At 42.6% G+C, this 23421-nt stretch overlaps 2 protein-coding genes across 8 annotated transcripts in view; one reads left to right on the forward strand and one right to left on the reverse strand.

Annotated features, from left to right (window-relative positions):
* The window catches only part of DOCK1 (dedicator of cytokinesis 1), a 702192-nt gene that overhangs the window by 391957 nt on the left and 286814 nt on the right, over nt 1–23421 (reverse strand). The window lies entirely within an intron of this gene.
* Nucleotides 1–23421, forward strand: part of INSYN2A (inhibitory synaptic factor 2A) — a 93854-nt gene that overhangs the window by 40926 nt on the left and 29507 nt on the right. For 5 of the 6 annotated variants that reach the window (XM_061635680.1, XM_061635679.1, XM_061635681.1 and 2 more), the window contains one exon: nt 3081–3173. The exons of the other annotated variant lie outside the window; for it this stretch is intronic. In XM_061635680.1, the coding sequence (XP_061491664.1) occupies nt 3081–3173 (93 nt within the window). The remainder of the gene's footprint in view (nt 1–3080; nt 3174–23421) is intronic. 6 annotated transcript variants of the gene reach the window in all.

Genomic DNA, 23421 nt, shown 5'->3' on the forward strand with positions numbered 1-23421 from the left:
GCCACTATCAGACCAGCTGAGTATGCAATAATCCATGCTCGCATTATCTACCTCTGCAACCTCAAGGCCCATCATATCTGGTGCAAGCACCACCATGCTGTGATTACACAGAGGCCCCTCATGGCTGCCACTGCTACTACAACCTTTAGAAGACTGCACTAGCCAATGACATCAGCACAATAATAGTCAGTTATTTTTAAGTGGCATATGAACTGTGTTTTGTTCATACTTGCATGTTTTATGGATATCACACAGGAAAATATATTTAAGAAAAGCTGTCAAAATTAAGCATTTTGCATTTTACAAGCCTTGAATTTATACTTAGCATACAAACCAATTATTAGCAAATGGCTGTTAATTATTATTTTTAAAACAATCAAGCAGAACAAACAAAATAATTGATCCTTTCTCAGTTCCTGTATATAAATAATTTAATGAGAATGGGAGATTTTAGTGCTTAGCAGACTTCTTTTCACAAATCCACTGGAGGCCTTGTAGGATGCTGATTGTGTCAATACGTACAACAGCTATATCAGCATGCTACGGATACTGGAAATCATTCTCCAGATATCTTCGTTCACTTTCTGGAATGTTAGTTATATGCTCCCAGTTTGAGGACTGATAGTAACAACCTACTGTACTGAAAATTCACTGAAGAAGCAATGCAGGAGAGAGGAAGCAGTTGTTCACAGCAGCATGTTGAGGGCCTTTCTTTTTCTTTCCAGTTTGTATGCACAGACTGTGCAACTGGAATAGATTTTCCCCAACTCTCAAGCCTGGTATTACTCCGAACATATTCATATGTCTCTTTCACTTCAAGTCTATTTGAATCCCTATGTATTTTTCAAAGTAGATTGAAACTGGGATTTGTGGAAATATTTCTGATCATAGGGAATACAATAAGTTGCTTATGAATAGTATTTAACACAGTCTTGCTTAGGAAAAACAGGATGTTAACATAAAAAAGAGAAAGGAACTAGGACGCCTTTTGTTAATATAAGGTTTGTTGCAAAAATGTTGTCTGTATTTCCAGGCAACCTTAACAGATTCAAATATTACAATAAATTGATTGGCATGTAAAAATCAAATGATCTTTAATCACCATTTCCCCACCCAATGGAGAAAGCAGTAATTCCTTTTATACTACTCACAGTCAAAGAAAAAATGGGAGGGGGAAGTCAATTTCATTTTTTACTAACAGCAACTGTTTATGTAGTTCGCGTGAATTGTATATTCTTAAAATCAAGCAAACTCTCATGACTACTCCTTGTATGTGACTAATGCAGGAAGATACCATGACATTATTATTTAGCAGACCATTCTTTATGTCATCAAGCCTCTGAACTCAAATCAATCTCCAAGTTGTTAACTCAGAGGCTGGATGAAGTTTCAGTATTGAATATTTAGGAAGCCTTAACTAGAAACATTGGAAACTACCTTATATTGAGTCAGACCACTGATCCACCAAGCTCAGTATTGTCTACACTGACTGGTACTGGCCCTCCAGGTTTTCAGGCCAGAGTCTCTCCCAGGCCAACCTGGAGATGCCAGGGATTGAACCTTGGACCTTCTGCATGCAAGGCAGATGCTCTACCATTGAGCTACAGCCTGTCCTCCAGACCTAACCTCTCTTTCACCTTTGGATAAATGACCAAGTAAGTAATACCAGGTTTATTCTTTGCAGTGTGCATTGTTCCTGTTCAGTGCTCCAGCCAATCAGCCATGCCTTCTTCTAGAATGCACTCCCCTCCAGTTTTAGTTTCCCCCTTTGGAGGCAGACAGCATTCTGTAGCCCCTGAAGTTGTTCAGTCATCACTGAGCTGATGGAGACATTCATAAAATTAGTTCACTTTATCATTCATACATACATTACGATAGTATTCTCTTCCTGAATGAAAAAAGGGGCTAATTCAGATTAATTGTTACTAGAACCATCACCGGAGATAACATAGAAAACTGCCTTCCTATGAACAGTCACTGGGCCATCTAGCTCAGTATTGCCTACAATGATTGACAGCAGCTCTCCACGTTTCAAACAGGGGATATACTCAATGACAAAAATGCACCCTACTCTTGAGCTTTTTACTAATTATAAGCCTTATAAAAGCAAACCTCAGTGTGTTCTATATTTCAGAGAGAGTGTCTATGCCATTTGAAAATAGAAATATTTTAAAAAAAATTGGCGGGAGAGGGGGAGAACCCACGTTCATTTCCATGTAGGAAAATGAAAAAGACCTAGGATTTAACATTAAGAATGTTATTTAAAAAACAAAAGCAGTCCAGTAGCAAGAGATGCTATGGTTCAAGGACAGCCATGTGTGCCATCAAGGCTCAGCTTGCTGCAGCCCAGGCCACATCCAATGAAAAAGTGGCTTATTCATGGTAAAACTACAGAGAAAGCCTCGATCATGTGTGCATAGTAATATCATGCATATGAACAGTTCTATTTGAATTTTTGCATGGTTCAGTTTAAAATTGGCTAGTGATGATTGTAGATCTAATGCATAGCCAAGGTGGCATATTTTTGCAGAAGTCTAGAATTAAAGCCCCTTCGAAATGTGAAGCTAATCCCATAGGAAACAGAAGTAGTCAGCCCTCAAATTGGAACCAGTTCTAGGGTGAGGCCTGATCCCCTGACTATTACATCTGGGTTGCCTGCAGTGCTGAGGGCCAACATATTTTCACTGTACCTTGCCATTGAGAAGTGGGGCATAGTTTAAAATCATCAACCTCTATCCTGCAGATAAGCTTAGAGGGATGTTCTCTGAACTGCTCAGGCAGCATGCATAGACTTTCCTTATAACTTGCTGTGCACTTCTCTCTACAAACTTTACATTTCTTATAGGAACAGCTGATAACTGTTATAATTAAGCTATCAGCTGTTAGCACTTTTATCCAAGGTAGTGTTTCTGCTCTGCAGAAAAAAAAGGATATGTATAGTAAAATATCTGTGAAAAGCATAATGTGGGTTGGCAAAATTAGATTGCTGCTCACTCCTGTCCATTCCCCCCCCCTGCAAAATCCAAATGGATTTTGAATCCAATTCCCTACATAATTTTTTCACATGTATTCTTTCACAGATATTGTTCCATGGGGAAAAACCTTATGTCGAAATCGGACCTTGACTATGTAATGAAAGCTTCTTCTCATTTGTTGAGACATGACCCATTAAAGTAAGTCTTCTACTATTAGTGCGGCCGGACTGTTGTAAATCAATTATAAATGATCTCAGACTACTTCAGATATTAGGAACAATAAGGGGGGATGGGAAAGCTATGACTGTAGCTGATCCAGTCATGTAAGGATGACTTTAAACAAACAGAAAATAGAAAGGTGAATGCAATCATAGTAGAAATTTTTGAAAGCAAAGACACTGCTGAATTCTGCACAAAATTTAGCAACATATTTGGGAGTCACCTAGTCAGAATCCACTGGGAAATTCCACACAGGGTTCCCAAAGTCCACTATGGTTAGACCACACCTCTTTCCCTTCTCTCCTGACCATCCTCCCAGTAATATCATTATTAGGTCTGAACATGGCTTTTCACCCTCTGGCATTAAACATTATCATCATATGTTTGTGCAAAGCAGGTATAGAAGCCTATGCACAGGCTGTGACCTAAATGCTGTTGACTAGATCATCTGTGTTGCTATAAGGGAATCAACAAGAACAGAGAGATCCCAATTCAGACAAAGAATCAAAAGTGATGCTGTGCATGTGAACTATAATTTTGATGATGTAACATAGCCCTGGATGGGCACATTTAAGTGCACATGCACACAAAACCTCTTACAAATGCCTTTTTAGAAGAGGCAGGGAGGACCCAATTGCCACCTTGCAGATAATGTTATGTGCTTTAGTCACGCCTGGTATTATAAGAGACCAAATAAATTCATATAAGCTGAATCCATCAACACAGAGGATTTATTTTTAAATCCTTTCCCACAATTCCAGGGATTGCATTATTTAATTTGGATGGTAGTGGTGAATATAACAAATATTGGGTTAAGAAGTCCAAGAGCACAAATAAATTACTTTAATGCATGTTCATACAATCAAAATCAGAATTTTTATGACAGCTCCAAAAATTATGTAACCATTTATGAGTACTCTACCCCAGCAGTAAATGACTGTATGAATCTAGACTTATGTTATCTTTATCTTTGCACTGCATGACCTTCACATGCCTTTTTGTTTAGATCAACATAGCGACACACTCTAGCATACTGAAGTCTGTTTCATTAGTCCAAATTTGCCCAACCGTAATTCTGTGGATGCACTTTTTAATAGGTCTTTCCTGAATGCAGATGTACTAAAATGGCTCAGAGGCTGCAACAATTCACTGTTCTACAGCAAATACTGCAAATCTATTTCAACATCTCCCCCTTGTCAACACAAAAACAATGCTGTACAAGCTAGTGTTACACTGACTCTTGCCTGCAGTGGCCACTTCCTTGAATGTTCTTTCACTCGTCCTGCCCCTTTAGCTGTCATCACAAACTTTTGTCCTAGGGGTCAGAACATTTCTCATTTTCTGTGATATTGCCCATAGTAGTAGTAGCTGCAGCAGCAATTCTCTTTTAATTTTGCAGTTATTTGTAAAAAGAAAATACCTCCCTGTCACCAAAAGAAAAAGGACATTCCCATCACAAATCACATTCAGCCATGATTTTCTTTATTAACCTATTTTTTAAAAGAATGTTATCTCTGAGAGATAAATCCTAATTTGGTCATTTTAACAACTTATAAAGCAGTTGGCTTGAACCCGAGAACTAGTGTTCCTTTTATCCTCAAAGCAAAAACTAGAATTCAGCATCTAAGTGATGTAATGGATGTCTTTTAAGCGTCAAAGAATCATAGCTTGTTAAGGAATATTCACATGTATGCACAGATGAATGCACATGACCAAAACGCAGGGCCATGTATACACAGAGAATCACTAACAAGTTTAGCATGGGTAAAATTATTTCAGCAGATTAAGAAAGCATAGATAGTGAAGAAAATCCCACTCAATTTCTTTCTAAACAAAAGGGGGAATTTCCTTGTTCCATGCTTCCAATGAGTGAAACAGCACAACATACTGATCTGAATGATAACTGAAAGCCAGACAAAAATGAGGATGGCATCCTGGAATCATTTAGTAAAGATTCATTATTATACAGCCACGAGAGTGGCTGTATACTATAGCCAGCGTGGATTTTTCACATTCCGCAATGTTAAATTGAAAATAACCCCCCCATGCCATACTGCTGCTTCCCATAAGCTCATTTCAAAACAAAACCTTACAAAACTTGTAGTCCTGGACTCAGAAACGCTTGCTTAACAACCCTCTCAATTTTCATGGCGATACACAAAACAGTCAAAGAGAACAGAGAGTTCAAAGTCTAAAAAGAGGGAAAAAACCCAGAGCCCTTTTGGACTTTTTCCCCTGAGAGTTCTCATAATCTGCTGAAATTCATTAAAAATCAGCCATGTTCACATAGTACCTGTAATCCTAATATTGACCTTGCCCAATACTCTGACCTTCAGCTTCTGCAGTTTAAAAGTTTAAAAAACGCCTGGCTGATTTTTAATTAATTTAAGAAATTTTGTCTGGAACCCTATGATAACGCAGGGCATGCTCAGTGAGAACCAACTGTCAAGTGTTCTAAGAGCCTCACAGCTGCTGAGCTTGGCTAATCAGGGGGGCACACCCACACCAGACTTTGATTTCACATGAGACTGTCATGGCTTCCCTCAGAGAATCCTGGGAAGCGTAGTTTGTGGAGGGTGCTGAGAGGGGACTCTTATTCCACTGACAGAGCTCCAGTGGCCAGACTGCTTTAACAGTCAGCCACTCTGATTGAAGGTCTGTGAGGGGAACAGGGCGTCTCCTAGCAACTCTCAGCACCCTTCACTAACTACACTTCCCAGGATTCTTTGAGAGAAGGCATGACTGTCCAAAGTGAAATAAAGGCCTGGTGTGGATGTGGTCAGGACAGTTTCGGTTTACATTTTGGTGGGAGGCTACATGTGCCTGCTGTAGAATAAAAAGGTGAGGGAAACACTGAAAAGCAATGATACTGTTCACAATGTTTTCCTTTTGGAAAGGTTTTTCCCCTTTGACCAGTGCCCACCCACACAATATCCTCCCCTCCCGCTCCCCCTCCCCCGGGTCAGTGTTAGACTAGGACCTGGGAGACCAGAGTTCGAATTCCCACACAGTCATGAAGCTCACTGGGTGACCTTGGGCCAGTCACTGCCTCTCAGCCTCAGAGGAAGGCAATGGTAAAACCACCTCTGAATACCATTTACCATAAAAACCCTATTCAAAGGGTCGCCTAAGTTCGGTCAACTTGAAGGCAATCCATTTCCATTTTCAAACATGATTGCACAGAAATAAATCCCATTGAACTAAAAAAGTATGCAAATGATCAAACTAGGGTTGCCAAGGCCAGCCTCCAAGAGGTCTTCTATATCTTTAAAAGTTCTTTAAAAGGGAGAATTTCACCTTGTGGTTTTTCCCATTATAGTGTTGCAAGATAACCTGCATTTGGCTGAATTTCCTCTTCCCTTAAAGATACAGAATCATTCTCAGGCCCTAGGCCTGGCAACCCTAGATCAAACCCACCCTCCCTTCTCCCTCCTATCCCCTCCCTCTTGCCCCTTCCTTTGCCCCTCCCTTCCAATTCCCTCCTTCCTCTTCCAACCCCCCTCCCCATGGTCAGTTTTACCTATCTTAAGCATGATTGCACGGAAGTAAATACCACTGAACTCTATAAGCATGCAAACAATCAAACCTGCCCTCCCCTCCCCCTTCCTTTGTTCCCCTCCAATACGCTCCTTCCCCTTCCCCCGCCTCCTCCCCCATGGTCAGTTTTTTCCTATTCTAACCATGATTGCATAGGAGTAAATCCCATTGAACTCAATTAGCATGCAAATGATCAGACCTGCTTTTCCCCTCCTTCCCCTCTCCCTTCCTCCTCCCCACTCTTCCTTCTTCCTCCTCACCTGCCCACTCCAGCCCTCCCTGCCTCCCCCCGGTCAGTTTTACCTATCCTAAGCATGATTGCACAGGAGTAAATCGCACTGAACTCAATAAACATGCAAATGATCAAACCTGTCCTTCTCCTCCCGCCTCCTCCAATCCCAGTCTTCCCCTCTGTCTTTCCTCGCCTCCCTCCTCCTCTTCCTGCCCTCCCCATCCCGTGGTCAGTTTCACCTATCCTAAGCATGATTGCAGGGGAGTAGATCCCACTGAACTCAATAAGCATGCAAATGATTCATTTTCAGCAAGCTTGCACAGGATCCCATTTCCTACCTCCCAGATTAAAAAGCGGGGAAATTCACTAATAGGCAAAAAACCTTGCGGTTTAAGAATGTACCTATAGCCCGCAGATATTTCTATCCAACTTTAAAAAGCAGGGAAATTGGGCAGCTATAGTGAATGCACCAGGGGAGCAGGAGACCTGACCTCCTCTCTGAGATATTGTACTACCCTACAAATTTGTCAAAATGCAAACACCATTTGGGTTGGTCTTTCACAGTCCGATCCACTTCCTGTGTAGCTTGGAAGAATTTGGTAACATGAGGAACATGGGGAAGAGGAGATTCTTGGTGCCCCCCAAATGTCTGGCTGGCATCATAGGGTGTGTATGGGGCGGGAGAGATCTGGTTTCTTCATAGGCCAAACTGGGCCTTTTTATTGTCAGGATTGGGGGAAGAGGAGATCCTTGGTGGCAATCTGCTCCCCCCCAAAAAAAAAAGTATGTGTGTGGACTCATTTTTTTCATGGGCTAGACCTGAACTGGACCTTTTCATAGTCAGGGTGGGAGAGAGAGGAGAGAGAGGAGCTTCTTGGTGGCAAACTGCCCCAAGAATGGACTTGGCTGGACTGGCCCTTCTTAATTTATTTTTATTTATTTAAAGTACCTGAAAATTTAATGTAGGGTTTTGCAGGATGGGCAAGGTCCTTGAACGATTGGTGGCAGACTAGCTCCAGACACTCTTGGATGAGACTGATTATCTGGATCCATTTCAGTTGGGTTTCAGGCCTGGATCTGGCATGGAAACAGCCTTGGCCGCTCTGTATGTTGACCTCTGTCAGGAGAGAGACAGCGGAGTGTAACTCTGTTGATTCTCCTTGATCTCTCAAGCAGCTTTCGATACCATTGACCTTGGTATCCTTCTGGGAAGACTGGCTGAGTTGGGAGTGGGAGGTACTGCATGGTGATGGTTCCACTCCTACTTGGCGGGTCGGCTCCAGAAGGTGGTGCTTGGGGAACATTGCTCGGCACCCTGGACTCTCTAGTATGGGGTTCTGCAGGGGTCAGTTCTGTCCCCCATGCTGTTCAACATCTACATGAAATCGTTGGGTGCGGTCATCCGGAACTTTGGAGTGCGCTGCCATCAGTATGCTGATGACACGTGGCTCTATGTCTCCCTTTCATCTTCTTCAGGTGAGGCTGTCAATGTGCTGAACCGGTGCCTGGCTGTGACAATGGACTGGATGAGGGCTAATAAACTGAGGCTCAATCTAGACAAAACTTATTATCATCATCATCATCATCATCATCTTTATTTATACCCCACCCTTTTTCCAAACTGGAACTCAAGGCGGCTTCCAGATAAAAATAAGTACATATCATTAAGTACATATCATTAAGATGCGGCTAGTGGGTGGTTCTTCTGACCGGATGGTGGATGTCCAACCTGTCCTGGATTGGGTTGCATTCACCCTGAAAGAGCAGGTTCGTAGCTTGGGGGTTCTCCTAGAACCACTCTGTCACTTGAGGCTCAGGTAGCCTCGGTGGCACGGAGTGCCTTCTACCGATTTCGGTTGGTGGCCCAGCTATTCCCCTATCTGGACAGGGATAACCTGGCTTCAGTTGTCCATGCTCTGGTAACCTCCAAGTTAGATTACTGCAATGCGCTCTATGTGGGGCTGCCTTTGAAGACTGTTCAGAAGCTACAGCTTGTGCAAAATGCAGCGGCTAGATTGGAAACAGGAGGCAAATGGTTCGAACATATAAAACCAATTCTGGCCCGCTTGCATTGGCTGCCTGTATGTTTCCAAGCTCGATTCAAGGTGCTGGTTTTAACCTATAAAGCCTTACACGGCTTAGGACGACAATATCTGATAGAACGCCTCTCCCGACATGAACCCACCCGTACACTACGGTCAACATCCAAGGCCCTCCCCCGGGTGCCTAATCCGAGGGAAGCTGGGAGTCTCGCAACAAGGAAGAGGGCCTTCTCAGTGGTGGCCCCCAAATTATGAAATGACTTTGTTGACGAGGTGCGCCTGGCGCCAACACTGTTATCTTTTCTGTGCCAGGTCAAGACTTTCCTCTTCTCCCAGGCATTTTAGCATGTGTTTTTAAATTGTTTTTAAAAAAATTAATTGTGTTGTTAAATTGTTTTTTGTGTTTTAAAATTTGTATATTTGTTTTTAATGTTTTTAATTGCTGTAAACCGCCCAGAGAGCTTTGGCTATGGGGTGGTATATAAATGTAATAAATAAATAAACCTCCAGAGGGATAAGAACAAGAAATTTTTATAATTATTTGTAATTAAAACAAAAAGCTTAGGAGTACTTTGAAGAAGACCAGATGTTTATTTTCTTACTGAATCCAGGACTGTGCCTTTCAAGATGGGGGCTGGGAGAGAAGAGAGCAGGAGAGTAGGTGATAACACAGATATCCTGGCATTGGTAATCCAATTAGCTGGGCATGTGCGGGGTTGTTGCAGACTTGCAGCCCCAATTGCACTTTGAGCAGGGAGGTGCAATCTCTGCAAATGTGGCTGATCAAAAGGAGAAGGAAATTTGAGTTAAGCAAATCCCTGCTTTTATAAAAACAAAGAGACTTAAAGATACTTTATGTGAATGTCCCGAGTCCCCACACCAGTGGAATCCTGGAGGAACTTGTGGAACATCCTGCTCCAGTATTTAGATCATATGGTGTGAAAGACTCCTTTTTCTAACATTCTGGCTTGTTTTTCCCCAACTGCCACATCTTTTTCTCTGAGCGATAGAAACTTAACAGTTTATTTTTTAAAAAATCCTGTAAATCTGGAGATTTTTAGGCAATAACTGTTGTTGTTGTTGTTGTTGTTATTTATTACATTTATATACTGCCCCATAGCTGAAGCTCTCTGGGCGGTTTACAGCAATTAAAAACATTAAAAACAAATATATGTATTTTAAAACACAAAAACAATTTAAAAACACATGCTGTTATCCATGATACTGCTGTGACTGCAGCCGGAATCTCTTCTGAACCAAAGTAAGACACTTGACAGTTTAGTTAGGAGCTATGTGCAAAACTGAAAAGTATCCACAGTATGTTTGCAAGGAAGGAGGCTAGGGAGAAAACCAAAACTTGGCCGCTTGCCCCTAACCTCATTGGCCACACTGCCTTAGCAGCCTCACTAGGTCTAGTGGGCACTTGCCACCACTGCATAAAATGCAGTGTCTGAATTAGCCCTAACTTTTTCTACTGCTATCTGGATGCCACAGCGTGCCCATACTAGATGTTAAATCTGACAAATTGTGGTAGATTTGTGGACATGCCACATGCAGCAGCTATAGTTTCAAACTAGTTGTGAGACTGCAATAAAGTCCTGAACTCCTTGGTGAAAGGCAGGATACCAGGGTTACTTATAGGTTTTTTTTATGGGTGGCCTTCCACTAGTTAAACATGGACTCCCTTTTTGCTTTGATAGCCTTTAACAACCAATAGACATCTTTAAAAATTCTGACTACAGCTCAGAACATGAACTTGTGTCATGAAAGCTAGATAGAGAACAGCTGTGTGAAAATTAATGTGATGTAAGGGGACCATTAGTGAGAACCCTCACTGACCTACAAAGGCTGCATAGATCTGATTTTCAGAAGTCCTCATTATTGTTTTTTAGCGTTATAATTTTTAAGTGACCTATTCTGATGAATTCATATTAGTTATGGAAGAGATTTTACAAAATGGGTCAGTTTGGCCTTCAACCTTATACTAGTAAGAGGAGCTTTAATTATGAGACCTTTCAAAGAGAGTTATCACTTATGAGGTAAATGATCACTTTCTCATGTCGCAAACATTCTGAGCGGAAATTGTTAAGTATATTTATCTGCTTCTACCACCAACAACTTTGGGTATAAATTCTCAATGGAGCTTCACTTCATATGTTACTTAAACTTCCTCACATGGGCTTTTAGTTGGGAAGTGAACAGGAATGGGCTCCTTCCCCCGCTTTTGCTATGACAAGAACTGAATAACTGAACTGGGAGCAGGTTAATGTCATAGGCTCAGATGATATTCTACATTCAAAATTGCCAGCTTGCCCCTGAACTGTGAATCAGTAAGAGAAAGAGTCCCCTAGTTTGGTTGTTCATTTTTCCCCATGGGGAGTAGGGTGGGGTAAAGAAGAGTGAGTGTGAACCTGAGGCCCATTCATCAGGAACATAGAAAGCTGTCCTATACAGAGTCAGACCAGTGGCCACTCTAGCTATTTATTATTATTTTATTTCATTAAACTTATAGACCGCCCCATAGCCAAAGCTCTCTGGGCGGTTCACAAGAACAAGAAAACATCAAAAATACAATAAACATGTAACAATATAAAACACATTAAAAATTTAAATGTTAAAAAAGATTAAAACAATGTCAGCGCATACTAAACATATTAAAATGCCTGGGCAAAGAGGAAAGTTTTAACCTGGCGCCGAAAAGATAGTAACGTTGGAGCCAGGCGTATCTCCTCTGGGAGGTCGTTCCACAGTTCGGGGGGCACCACAGAAAAAGCCCTTTTCCGCGTTGCCACCCTCCGAGCTTCCCTATACGTAGGAACTCGGAGGAGGGTCTTTGATGATGAGCGTAGTGTACGGGCAGGTTCATATCGGGGAAGGCGTTCCAACAGGTATTGTGGTCCTGTGCCGTGTAGGGCTTTGTAGGTTAAAACCAGCACTTTGAACCGGGCCCGGAAACAAATAGGCAGCCAGTGCAGGCGGGCCAGAATTGGTGTTATATGCTCGGACCGTCTGGTCCCCGTTAATAGTCTGGCCGCTGCATTCTGCACAAGCTGCAGTTTCCGTACCGTCTTCAGGGGCAGCCCCACGTAGAGCGCATTGCAGTAATCTAATTTCGAGGTTACCAGCGCATGAACTACTGAAGCGAGGTTCTCTCTGTCCAGATAAGGGCGTAGCTGGGCCACCAGCCGAAGTTGGTAAAAAGCACCCCGAGCCACCGAGGCTATCTGAGCCTCAAGTGACAGGGATGGGTCTAAAAGGACTCCCAAGCTACGAACCTGTTCATTCAGGGGGAGTGTAACCCCATCCAGAACAGGTCGAACATCCACCATTCTGTCAGGAGAACCACCCACCAGCAGCATCTCAGTCTTGTCTGGATTAAGCCTCAGTTTGTTAGCTCTCATCCAGTCCATTGTCGCAGCTAGACATCGGTTCAGCATGTCGACACACTCACCTGAAAAAGATGAAAAGGAGAAATAGAGCTGTGTGTCATCAGCGTACTGATGGCAACGCACTCCAAAACTCCTGATGACTGCACCCAGCGGCTTCATATAGATATTAAAAAGCATGGGAGACAGAACTGACCCCTGCGGGACTCCATACTGGAGGTCCCAGGGTGTCGAGCAGTGCTCCCCAAGTACTACCCTCTGGAGACGACCCACCAAGTAGGAGCGGAACCACTGCCACACAGTACCGCCCACTCCAAGATCAGAGAGTCATCCCAGAAGGATACCATGGTCGATGGTATCAAAAGCCGCTGAGAGATCAAGGAGAATCAGCAGGGTCACACTCCCCCTGTCTGTCTCCCGACAAAGGTCATCATACAGGGCGACCAAGGCTGTCTCCGTGCCAAAACCCGGTCTAAAACCCAACTGAAATGGATCCAGATAATCGGTTTCATCCAAAAGTGTCTGGAGCTGGTCGGCAACCACTTGTTCCAGGACCTTGCCCAGGAACGGAACATTAGCTACCGGCCTATAGTTGTTAAGATTTTCTGGGTCCAGGGACGATTTCTTCAGAAGCGGTCTTACTATTGCCTCTTTCAGGAGGCTAGGGACCACTCCCTCCCGCAACGAAGCGTTAATCACTGCCCTGGCCCAGCCGGCTGTTCCATTCCTGCTAGCTTTTATTAGCCAAGAAGGGCAAGGATCCAACCTAGAAGTGGTCGCACGCACCAATCCAAGCACCTTGTCAACATCCTCAAGCTGTACCAACTGAAACTCATCCAAAAAATTAGGACAAGACTGTGTGCTGGACACCTCATTCGATTCAACTGCTACAACATTGGAGTCTAAGTCCTGGCGGATGCAAGAGATTTTATCCTGGAAGTGCCTAGCAAATTCATTACAGCGTGCCTGCGATGACTCCATCATGTCCATAGGGCCAGAATGTAATAGCCCTCGGACAATTTTAAAAAGCTCCGCTGGACGGCAGATCGATGATTTAATGGTGGCAGCAAAGTGTTGCTTCTTTGCTGCCTTCACTGCCCCCAAGTACAACTTAGTGTAGGCACTTACCAGTGCATAATTGCATCCATCAGGAGTTCGTCTCCATCTGCACTCAAGCCGTCTTCTTTGCTGTTTCATCGCTCTCAGCTCCAGAGTGTACCATGGAGCTGCATGAGCTCTACACCAAAGAGGGCGCACAGGGGCGATCGTGTCAACTGCCCGGGTCATTTCTGCATTCCACAGTTCCACCAGGGCTTCAACAGGAGCGCCAGCCTTTTCAACCGAAAAACTCCCCAGAGCCCTTTGAAAATCCTCAGAAATCATTAGTCTCTGGGGGCAGACCATCTTAATGGGTCCCCCACCCTTGCAGAGGAAAGAGGTCGCTGCAAGTCTAAACCTCAACAAGCGGTGATCTGTCCATGACAAAGGGACCAATGTAAAGTTTCCTACATTCAGATCACCATCTCCCTGTCCAGTGGCAAAAATTAAATCTAGAATGTGTCCTGCTGTATGTGTTGGGCCAACAGCATATTGAGACAGCCCCATGGTTGTCATGGAAGCCATGAAGTCCTGAGCCGCCCCAGACAAGGTGGCCTCGGGATGAATGTTGACATCCCCCAGCACCAAAAGTCTAGGGGATCTCAGCAGTACATCCAAGACCACCTCCATCAGCTCAGTTAGGGAGTCCGTTGGGCAGCTGGGTGGGCGGTACACCAACAGAATCCCCAATCTGTCACGTTGTCCCAACACAAGATGCAAGCACTCCAAACCAGTAGCCACATGGACAGGGTGCTTGGAGAGGGAGATGGAACTCCTATAGACCACAGCCACCCCCCCTCCCCGACCCTCCCCGACCCTACCCTGATGCTGAACCAGATACCTCGGTGGGCACAGCTGGGAGAGACTAACTTCTCCCTGCTCACCCACCCAGGTCTCTGTAATGCATGTCAGATCGGCTCCCTCATCCACTATTAAATCGTGGATGAGGGAGATCTTATTTTGTACCGATCTGGCATTTAAGAGCAGCATCCGAAGATCTGAGAGCTGGCTGATAGGACAACCAAAAAACCTGTGGGTGCGAGGAAGACAGGAACAAGGCACAGTCGTTAACTGCCTGGGCCGAGTTCCCCTCACCTGGCAAGACTTCCTCACAACGCCATATCTCCCTCTGCCTGTCACCACGCCAATTGGGGCCCCCTCAGATCTCCCCACTTGACCCTGAAACCTCTCACCCAGGCACATAGTATAAAACCTTAAGCACACACGCAATTCAGACACATATACTCTCAGCACGCGCCACACCACCACACTCCCACAAAAAACAAAGCTATAAACATATACTGACAGAACCCTGCCAATAGCTCTTCTCCCAAAAAGTAAGAATTGGGCGATGGTAACAGTCAGAGAACAACAGCAGCGACAACCAGCATCAATCACTGCTCTCCCTCCTCGGATAGTAATGTCACCCCTTCCCGACAAGCAGGTGAAAAAGATTAGTCACGACTGGCAGGCGGCCAGGGCTCAGTCCTGCAAGGCACCACACCAGCCAAACTATAACAGCCCGACCAGGGAAAATATTGATGGTAAAACAGTTCTGAAGAAGCAGCAGCACAGTCACAGTCACAGATAAATCGCACAGCTTTATCCTACAGCAGACAGCAGCAACAGCGGCAACGGCTCCTTCGTCCTAGGATCCCTCCACAGCGCGTTTTGAGTAAACCAGGGAAGCGGAGTAGGCAAGCGCGCGAGCAGCAGCCGCAAAAGACACAAAGAGGCAGTGAGGCACGCGCAGCCAGCCTCCCCTCGCAATCTGCAGCACCGAGAGAGACAACAACCGACGACAATGGCAGCCGGATGGCAAGCCAAGCAGGCGTCGGAATCCAAGAGGAAGAACGGCAGCCGCGGAGAGAACAAGGGGAGCGGAGGCGCAACACAGCCCGACGACCCAGCAGCAGGCCCCTTCACCTGCCCATTCCTGGTCCAGACCGGTCCAAAAGGTATACCCTCGTCCTCACCCTCGTCCACAGCTGGAATATCACTGCCGCAAAATTGTCCCCACACCGTCATTCAGGAGTAGATGAAGTAAGTAAATGAAATAAGCCAGGTATTCCCACTAATTGTTCAGCAGAGGGGAGGACAGAACAAACACTCCTCTCCCCCCGGCGGCCATCTCATAGCTAGGTATTGTCCACATAGACCAGCAGCAGCTCTCCAGGATTTTAGGCAGGGGTCACTGCAGCCCTAAATGGAGATGTTGGGGATTGAACCTAGGACCTTCTGCATGGAAAGCAGGTGCTGTACTACTGAGTTACAGTCTTTCTCCTTTTCTGTCTCAGTACAATCCAAGAAGATGGGGAATAATGTCTGAATAGCCCCTTGGTGGTTGTACTGGAAAGTTGTTGCTATAGGGTAAGACCAAATACTAATTGGTATTTAGATTTTGAGCTACTGTATTTTGACTTCTGTCGTGAAAAGTATCTGTTTTATATAACCCCGTATTAATCAGCAAAAAAAGATTGTAGCAAACTGGTTTTAATGTGTTGCCTCATGGAAAAGAAAGGAAAATATATGTTAGTGGTGGCAGAGTTGAGCAGACAAGGGAGACTATTTCTATTTCTTCAGGCTCATGGATGAAAGAGAAAAATTTGTGTTACCTATTCTTCTAAGATCCTCCGTGGCGCAGAGTGGTAAGCGGCGGTAACGCAGCCGAAAGCTCTGCTCACGGCCGGAGTTCGATTCCAACGGAAGGAGGAAGTTGAATCTCCAGTAAAAGGGGTCGAGGTCCACTCAGCCTTCCATCCATCCATGGTCGGTAAAATGAGTACCCAGCATATGCTGGGGGGTAAAGAAAGGCCGGGGAAGGAACTGGCAATCCCACCCCATATATACGGACTGCCTTGTAAACGTCACAAGACGTCACCCTAAGAGTCAGAAACGACTCTCACTACAAGTGCAGGGACACCTTTACCTTTTTTTATCTTCTAAGCAGTGTTGGGGAGGACCTGTCTTGACCACTTGGATAGTGCATTCTCTTGGCTGCAGGCAGATAGAAATTACAGGGTCTTCTCTAGGAAATCATGCTGACAGCTTTAATATACCTAGGAATCATGATCACTTTGGTGAGTGAAGTGTGACTAGCATTACCTCCAACTGCCGTTCCTGAATCTTCTGGATGACCCAGAGAATCCGCTTGAAATGATAAAAGGTGTAAAGCGTCTCGACTTCCGGGAAGGGTTGCTTTGCCTGTGCTGCCTCTGAGTCGTCTCTCGTCTCAGAAGAAGCTTTTTCAGCTCTAAAATCAGTGAAAACGTTCTTTTTGACTGGTAAAGATTTTCTTCCGGACAGGGAGAAATGTAGAGATTAACCATAAAGCCTGTTTTTGTGGGGAGGACTGGATTTCATTTATTTATGAGAGAAGGTTCAAACTGCAATGCCGGATGGACTTTCATCAAGCTCTAGCTGATTATAGCGACACGTTTATCTTTTCTTCAAAGAAAAACGAACTATAACAGGCAGATAAGCATCCATCTTTCTATTTTCTTTTTTTACTTGGTTTAAATTGTTGCAGCAAAAAAGAGATTTGTCAATGAATCAGCTGTGAAGAACTTCTGGTGAGTTAAGGCTTTTCTCTTTCACTCACGAAATTAAGGAGGAAAGAAATCGATAAAGCTTATATTTGTTTTTATTGCAAAAAGCTGTCCTGGAGGTGCATTCTAAAGATACCAACGGAAGAGGGATTTCTATTTCGAGGAGGGGGGGGAATTATTATTATTATTATTATTATTTTGAGTCTATTTCATTTTGACGAATCTGCTTGTTCATGACGCCACTAATTGTTTTGATGTTGGGAACTAAGTTTGTTTTGTATTCCTGAACACATAAAAGATAAGGCAGGCTGTATTGTCTACACTGATGTCAGCAAGCCTGTAATATTAACCCAATTGTGGCTGAAATAATTTTTGTTTCTGTGGTTTTAAGAATGACAACCAGGAAAGTGATTGAGACCATGGAAAAAATTATGTTTCAGAAAATAATGGGTGAGATTGAGATAACGAAACAAACCATGAGACAGGGTACACAGGAGATGAAAATTGAATTTAACAAAATGACGCAGGAGCTTAAAGAAATAGGAGATTCTGTGAGAGAGATATTTGATGAGATTAGAGATGAGAAAAGAAAAATGAAAGGGAAGCTACAAGCCCTGGAGATTGGAACAAATGTGAAATTGGAAAAAGATTTGGAGTTTATGGATGTTAGAAATAAAGTTTACTGTTTGGAATTCAAAGTTGTCTCTGAAGAAATTAATGAAGATTTTGGTGGTAAAGTTATCAATGTCTTGGATAATTTTCTGGATTGGAATGATGTGATGGAGCTTGACATAGAAAAAATCTATGGAGTTGGCTACAGATATGTGACAGTGGAGAAACTCTTAAGAGATGAGCCAGTGCATCTTGTAAAAAAGAAGAACAGAGATAATGACTTTGCAGCAATATTTTAGCAACATATTCAGAATTCTTGACTGGAATGATGTGATGGGGCTTGACATAGAAAAAATTTATGGAATTAACTACAAATATGTGACAATGGAAAAACTTTTAAGAGATGAGCCAGTGCATTTTGTAAAAAAGAAGAGCAGAGATGTGACTTTACAACAATATTTCAGCAACATATTCAGAATTGATGGCAAGGACATATTTGTGATGGGGAAATTCCCATCAGACTCTTGTTATATGACTATGGCTATGACAGCAAGATCATCATGGGATACTGATAATGGATGAATGGATACTGAAACCACTGGATTTAACAGGACTATTGAAGATGGAAGATGGAATTAATATTGATAATGGAAGAATGGTTATGGAAATTATTGGACCTAACAGATTTGACGAGATGGATTAATCAATATGTTTATTTGGACTATGGCTATGACAACAAGATTATTATGGGATACTGATAATGGAAGAATGGCTATTGAAATTACTGGACTTAACAGGATTATTGAAGATGGAAGATGGAATTAATACAGATAATGGAAGAATGGCTATTGTAATTATTGGGCCTAACAGATTTGAATTAGATGGATTAAGCAATATGTTTACTTGGAGAAAAATTGAAAGATATATCTCTCAAGGAATTGAAACCTCTCTTTGACTTTTTGTGGAAAGAATAAAGTAATGTTTATGAGATTTGATAATTAATTAAGATAACTACTGGAGGAAAGTGATTTTATAATATAATTTTAGAGACAGGATTGTTATATATTGTAGACCTATAACTGATCTGCGACAAATCGGAAGTCAACATTTTATTTTATTGTTTAATTGTTTTTGTTTTGTTTTGTTTTTTGTCTTTGAAAATTTGAATAAAAATTAATGATAAAAAAAAAAGATAAAAGGTGTAAAGCACACCAGTCAGTCTCTCAAAGATATCTGTCCCAATGGAGTCTTACATTTAAGGGGAAAAATACGGTTCTTTCTATGGACGGCAGGTAGCTTTTAAGTCCAGATATTTTGTAGGCACTCTTGCAAGGAGTCATGGAAGAATACATTGTGAAGAGTACTGGCCTATTGGTTATGCTCTATGTTATCACTGCTGTGAACCAACATGCCCTTGCTTCCAACATTTTCCTGAAATGGAGAGCAATAGAACAGACTGGCATTCATTTTCAGCCAGTTGATGCTTATTTCAGCTTCAAGACTAAGGCCAGGTTCATTGTGTCACCAGATTGTGAAGATGAATCCCCAAAACAAAGAACTGGCATTGTAATGAGAGTGTGACTTGCTTCTCTGAGGAGTATCATTAACCAGGATTTAGCTACCATTGTAGGGCTCCCAAGTCCTTGGATAAGAGAGTCATTAACATATGAAGTAATTGAACAATTTTATTCTGAAACAGTAGAAGTTGCTATTGCACAGATATAGCAAGATAGTTTTGAGAGGGTATTTGCCACCCATAACAAATTGTCACTGATGACCACCAGAATAAAACCAAGAAGTTTCCATATGGAAATGTTTCCTCTTTCTACAATGCAACCAGTACTGTAGGTGAAGGACTTCACACACAAAAAACTCCTGGGGATCCCAATCATCACCAGGGAATAGTCCAGGGACATCATGTACAGCACCTAGGTGTCAACAGCAGATGCTTGCCATGCTTCCATGCAGTAAAGCCCTCCAACACACTGGGGAATACAAGGTGCCTCAAGCATATTTGAGGGAGAGGACATAATAGGCAGCGGATCCCTACTTTCTCTTATTTTTCCACCAAAATGGCTCTTTTCACCTTTTATGAACTTCTTTAAAGTGGGAACTGTTTACCTAATTGATCAGTGCATCTCCCAGAAATCAACTGGTGCATCCCGACAAAAATATATGGAAATGGCAAGGAATTCCCAGTCAGCTCCCCTTTGCTGTTCTGACTGTGCTCCATGTGGAAGGGGCAGGATTGTGCTCCTTTCTAGGAGATTAAACCGCATGAGGTGTGGTGCCAGACCACGTTTCTCCTCAAAATGGCAGCCACAGACAAAACAGTGAAGAAGCCAAGTGATACAAAGGCCAGATCACATATCTAAACATACATTCCTTCCAGACCCTAAAAAGTAAGAGCAGCCAGTGAATTCAGGCCAGCCATTTCAGGCCATTCCTAGATATGAAGATGAAGCCTCTGTTTCAGCCACAGTGGGAGAAAGGAAGCAAAGTTCCAGCCTTGAAGGGGAAGAGAGCAACAGGCTGCTTATGAGTAATACCACACACACACACACATTCTCTCCACTAGTGAAAGATTCCTAGAGCCTTTGTCTGAGAGAGTAATGAGGGTCTGTTTTTTTAAAATAAATTTTACATGCTGTGACAGCTCTGGTAGATCTTCAGGGTTCTAAATTGCATGGGAAGCCTCCACGGGTAGAGAAGGGTCCCTGCTGCAGAAGGCACAACTGAACTTGTGATAAGTAATACAACACTGCAGTAACTACCAGCTATTCCTTTAAAAAGGATCTACGTTAGTACTAGTTGTATGGCATACTCTACGATTACATAACCTTTCTCCAAAGCCATCAAAGTAAAAGGAGGTTGTGGATCACCGTTGTTCTGTCTCAAGGGAGACATGATAACCAATTTACAAAGTAATATTCACAGTTGCTAAACCTATACATAGAAAAACTAAAGCCAGCATTTAAGGGTTATTTTTGGTGCCTTTCCCCTGTAGGTTTCCTCATTCTTCTTAGCACTGTATGTTTATTACTCCATATAGTTCATCTAGTTTCCTTTGCTTTGAATAATGAAGATCTGAAATAATAAATAAATAATAATAAATATTTTATTTCTAGGAAATGTATGTTCTTCATTCTGTTTACAGCAGGGATGGGAAACTTCAGGCCTAGGAGCTACATGCCGCCACCCAGCCCCTTCATGACTCTCCCTAGGCCATTCTCCCTCCTCAGCCATACCCCATCTCTCCAGGCCACACTCTACCACCCCTGCAGTGCACCTTCGTTGAGGGTTTTTGCCCAGCTGGAATGTGTCCTTGAACTCTAATCATGTTTCTTGCTTGCCTGTAGAGGATAGATGGGATGTGCAAGTGTGGGTAGAAACTAGCCTCCTGTACCAAAGTAAAATTCACATTTGTTGCTTTGCCCACTTTTGCTTCTGACTGACTGCCACCAGCATGTGGCCCCCGACATTTGCCCAGAAGGAAATGGCCCTCAGCTTGAAAAAAGTTTCCCCATCCCTGAATTATAATATTGGAGGATAATGTACATGCAACACACAAAAATAAGCACATTCTGATCTGACAAGTTGGCTTTTAGCTTTGTTTTTTCCTATATAAGATTCAAGCTCCAATTAATGAATGCTTTTGTAGTCAAATTCACTATGCCTACTCTAAACATACCCTATAATTCAAAAATCAATCTTTTAAAAGTACATGCAATCTAACTGTAGCATCCATTCAAACTAATCCAGTGAACCCTTTTAGGCACAGTAATTCCAATGCCTACAAGAATGAGAGTGTATATATGGACACAGGCATGCAGACCACAGCAAACACTTTAGCGGCAGAGGTTCTCTATATGGAAAGGAATGCAGAGACAGAAGTCACTGCTCCACTGAACAGAATGGAAAAACAGACACACTCGGGAGCTCCGCATTAGCAGAGCAGAACATATGGGGCTCTCAGTAAGAGTGATTCCGTCTCATGTTCCAAAACAGACACCATTTTCTATTGGAGCAGTATTCAGAATGGTGACAATCCCTTCAAGCCAGTAATTTTTCTGTGTAATTTTTAATCAAAATGCTGTGGTTTACATGCCCACTACAAACCAGATAAAAGAGGCAGCAGTTGTAATTGTACTTAATATTGCTATGTTCACTGTTAGCATACTGAAATGGAACTAAGCAAACCACAGCCCAAAGATATTAGAGTCGCTGACCCCTAAATGTACTCAGTTGTGAAATGCACCAGAATCCGATTGGATAAGGGAGCTTTCCTTTACGTAATAACTAGAATATTATTAATCCCTGCACTCAGTCTGGCTAAGGGCTATTAGCCACAGTCCATGAAGTAGAATAATCACTGAACAGTTGAGAGCTAATTCAGCTAGGGATTCTAACTGATAGGTACTTGGTGAGGGTATAAGCCAGTCAAAATAATTTGCATAACAGTTATGCCATTAAACTCATCAACTTGCCTGACCCTTGAAAACAAAGTAATTCATGCTTAAATGAATTTGGCACAGGGCAGTGGTTCAATGGAATGTACAAGGCAACAGTTTCTATTTGGCTTAGACTAATTATGAAAGGGTGTAATGGCACTGCTCAGTTACTGGCTAGTTAACTGGTAAAGTTCAAAAGAAAGTTACATACTTGATACTCACTCCAGAAATTGTTAGCCAGAGACTGACCTACTTTGAACTTCACTATATTGAATGCATTGTGATGCACGGCAGTGGCCCATATAGATTTACCAATATAACAACTTAAAGGTAAACAAGAAAAGTGCCTTTATTTTGAGAAACTGCAGTTGTGCTTTCATGGACTATTAAAATATATTATTTTAGTCACAATCAATTATGAGGTTTATAATCTATTCTTTGAGGTTAAATAATACGATACATAAATATGGCTAACTCTATAGGAACACATTCTCTAACAGTGACAGCATGAACGGACTTTGGGTAGAGGTGCTAGTAGCCCAAAACACAATAGTTACATCTGAAATGTGCAAACATTAGGCAGGTATTTTCCTCATATCCACCTGAATACTGGAAAAAAGAAAAAAACTTATAACTACCTCAAATTTGTTTTATATTGTAATTGACAGAAAAATACAGTCTGTATTTACAATAACTAACTGCTGAACAAACATGGAATAGAGATTTTACTTTATGGGCTATCATTATATAGCCACAAGAGTGGCTGTATACTATAGCCAGTGTGGATTTTTCACATTCCGTAATGTTAAATTGAAAATACCTCCCCATACCATTCTGATGCTTCCCATAAGCTCATTTCAAAACAAAACCTTACAAAACGTATAGTCCTGAACTCAGAAATGCTTGCTTAACAAGTCTCACAATTTCCATGGTGATACACAAAACAATCAGAGAGAATAGACAGTTCAAAGTCTAAAGAGAGAGAAAAAAACCCCAGAGCCCTTTTGGACTTTTTTCCCTGAGAGCTCTCATAATCTGTTGAAATTCATTAAAAATCACCCATGTTCACAGAGCAGGGCTATGGAGTCGGTACGCCAGACCTTCGACTCCGAGTCCTCTATTTTTCTACTGTCCAACTCCGACGTCGACTCCTTCATAAATGGCAAATGTATATTAACTAGTAATAACAGATTTACTGTAGTAAAATGGTAGCACAAAGCATTTCATCACTACCACGTGAATCCAGATCTTGGAAAAGTTAATTTTTTAAACTACAACTCCCATCAGCCCCAGGGATTGGGCTCGTGGGAGTTGTAGTTCA

The sequence above is a fragment of the Rhineura floridana genome, chromosome 7 (assembly GCF_030035675.1).
Source record: "Rhineura floridana isolate rRhiFlo1 chromosome 7, rRhiFlo1.hap2, whole genome shotgun sequence".
Classification (NCBI taxonomy): Eukaryota; Metazoa; Chordata; class Lepidosauria; order Squamata; family Rhineuridae; genus Rhineura; species Rhineura floridana.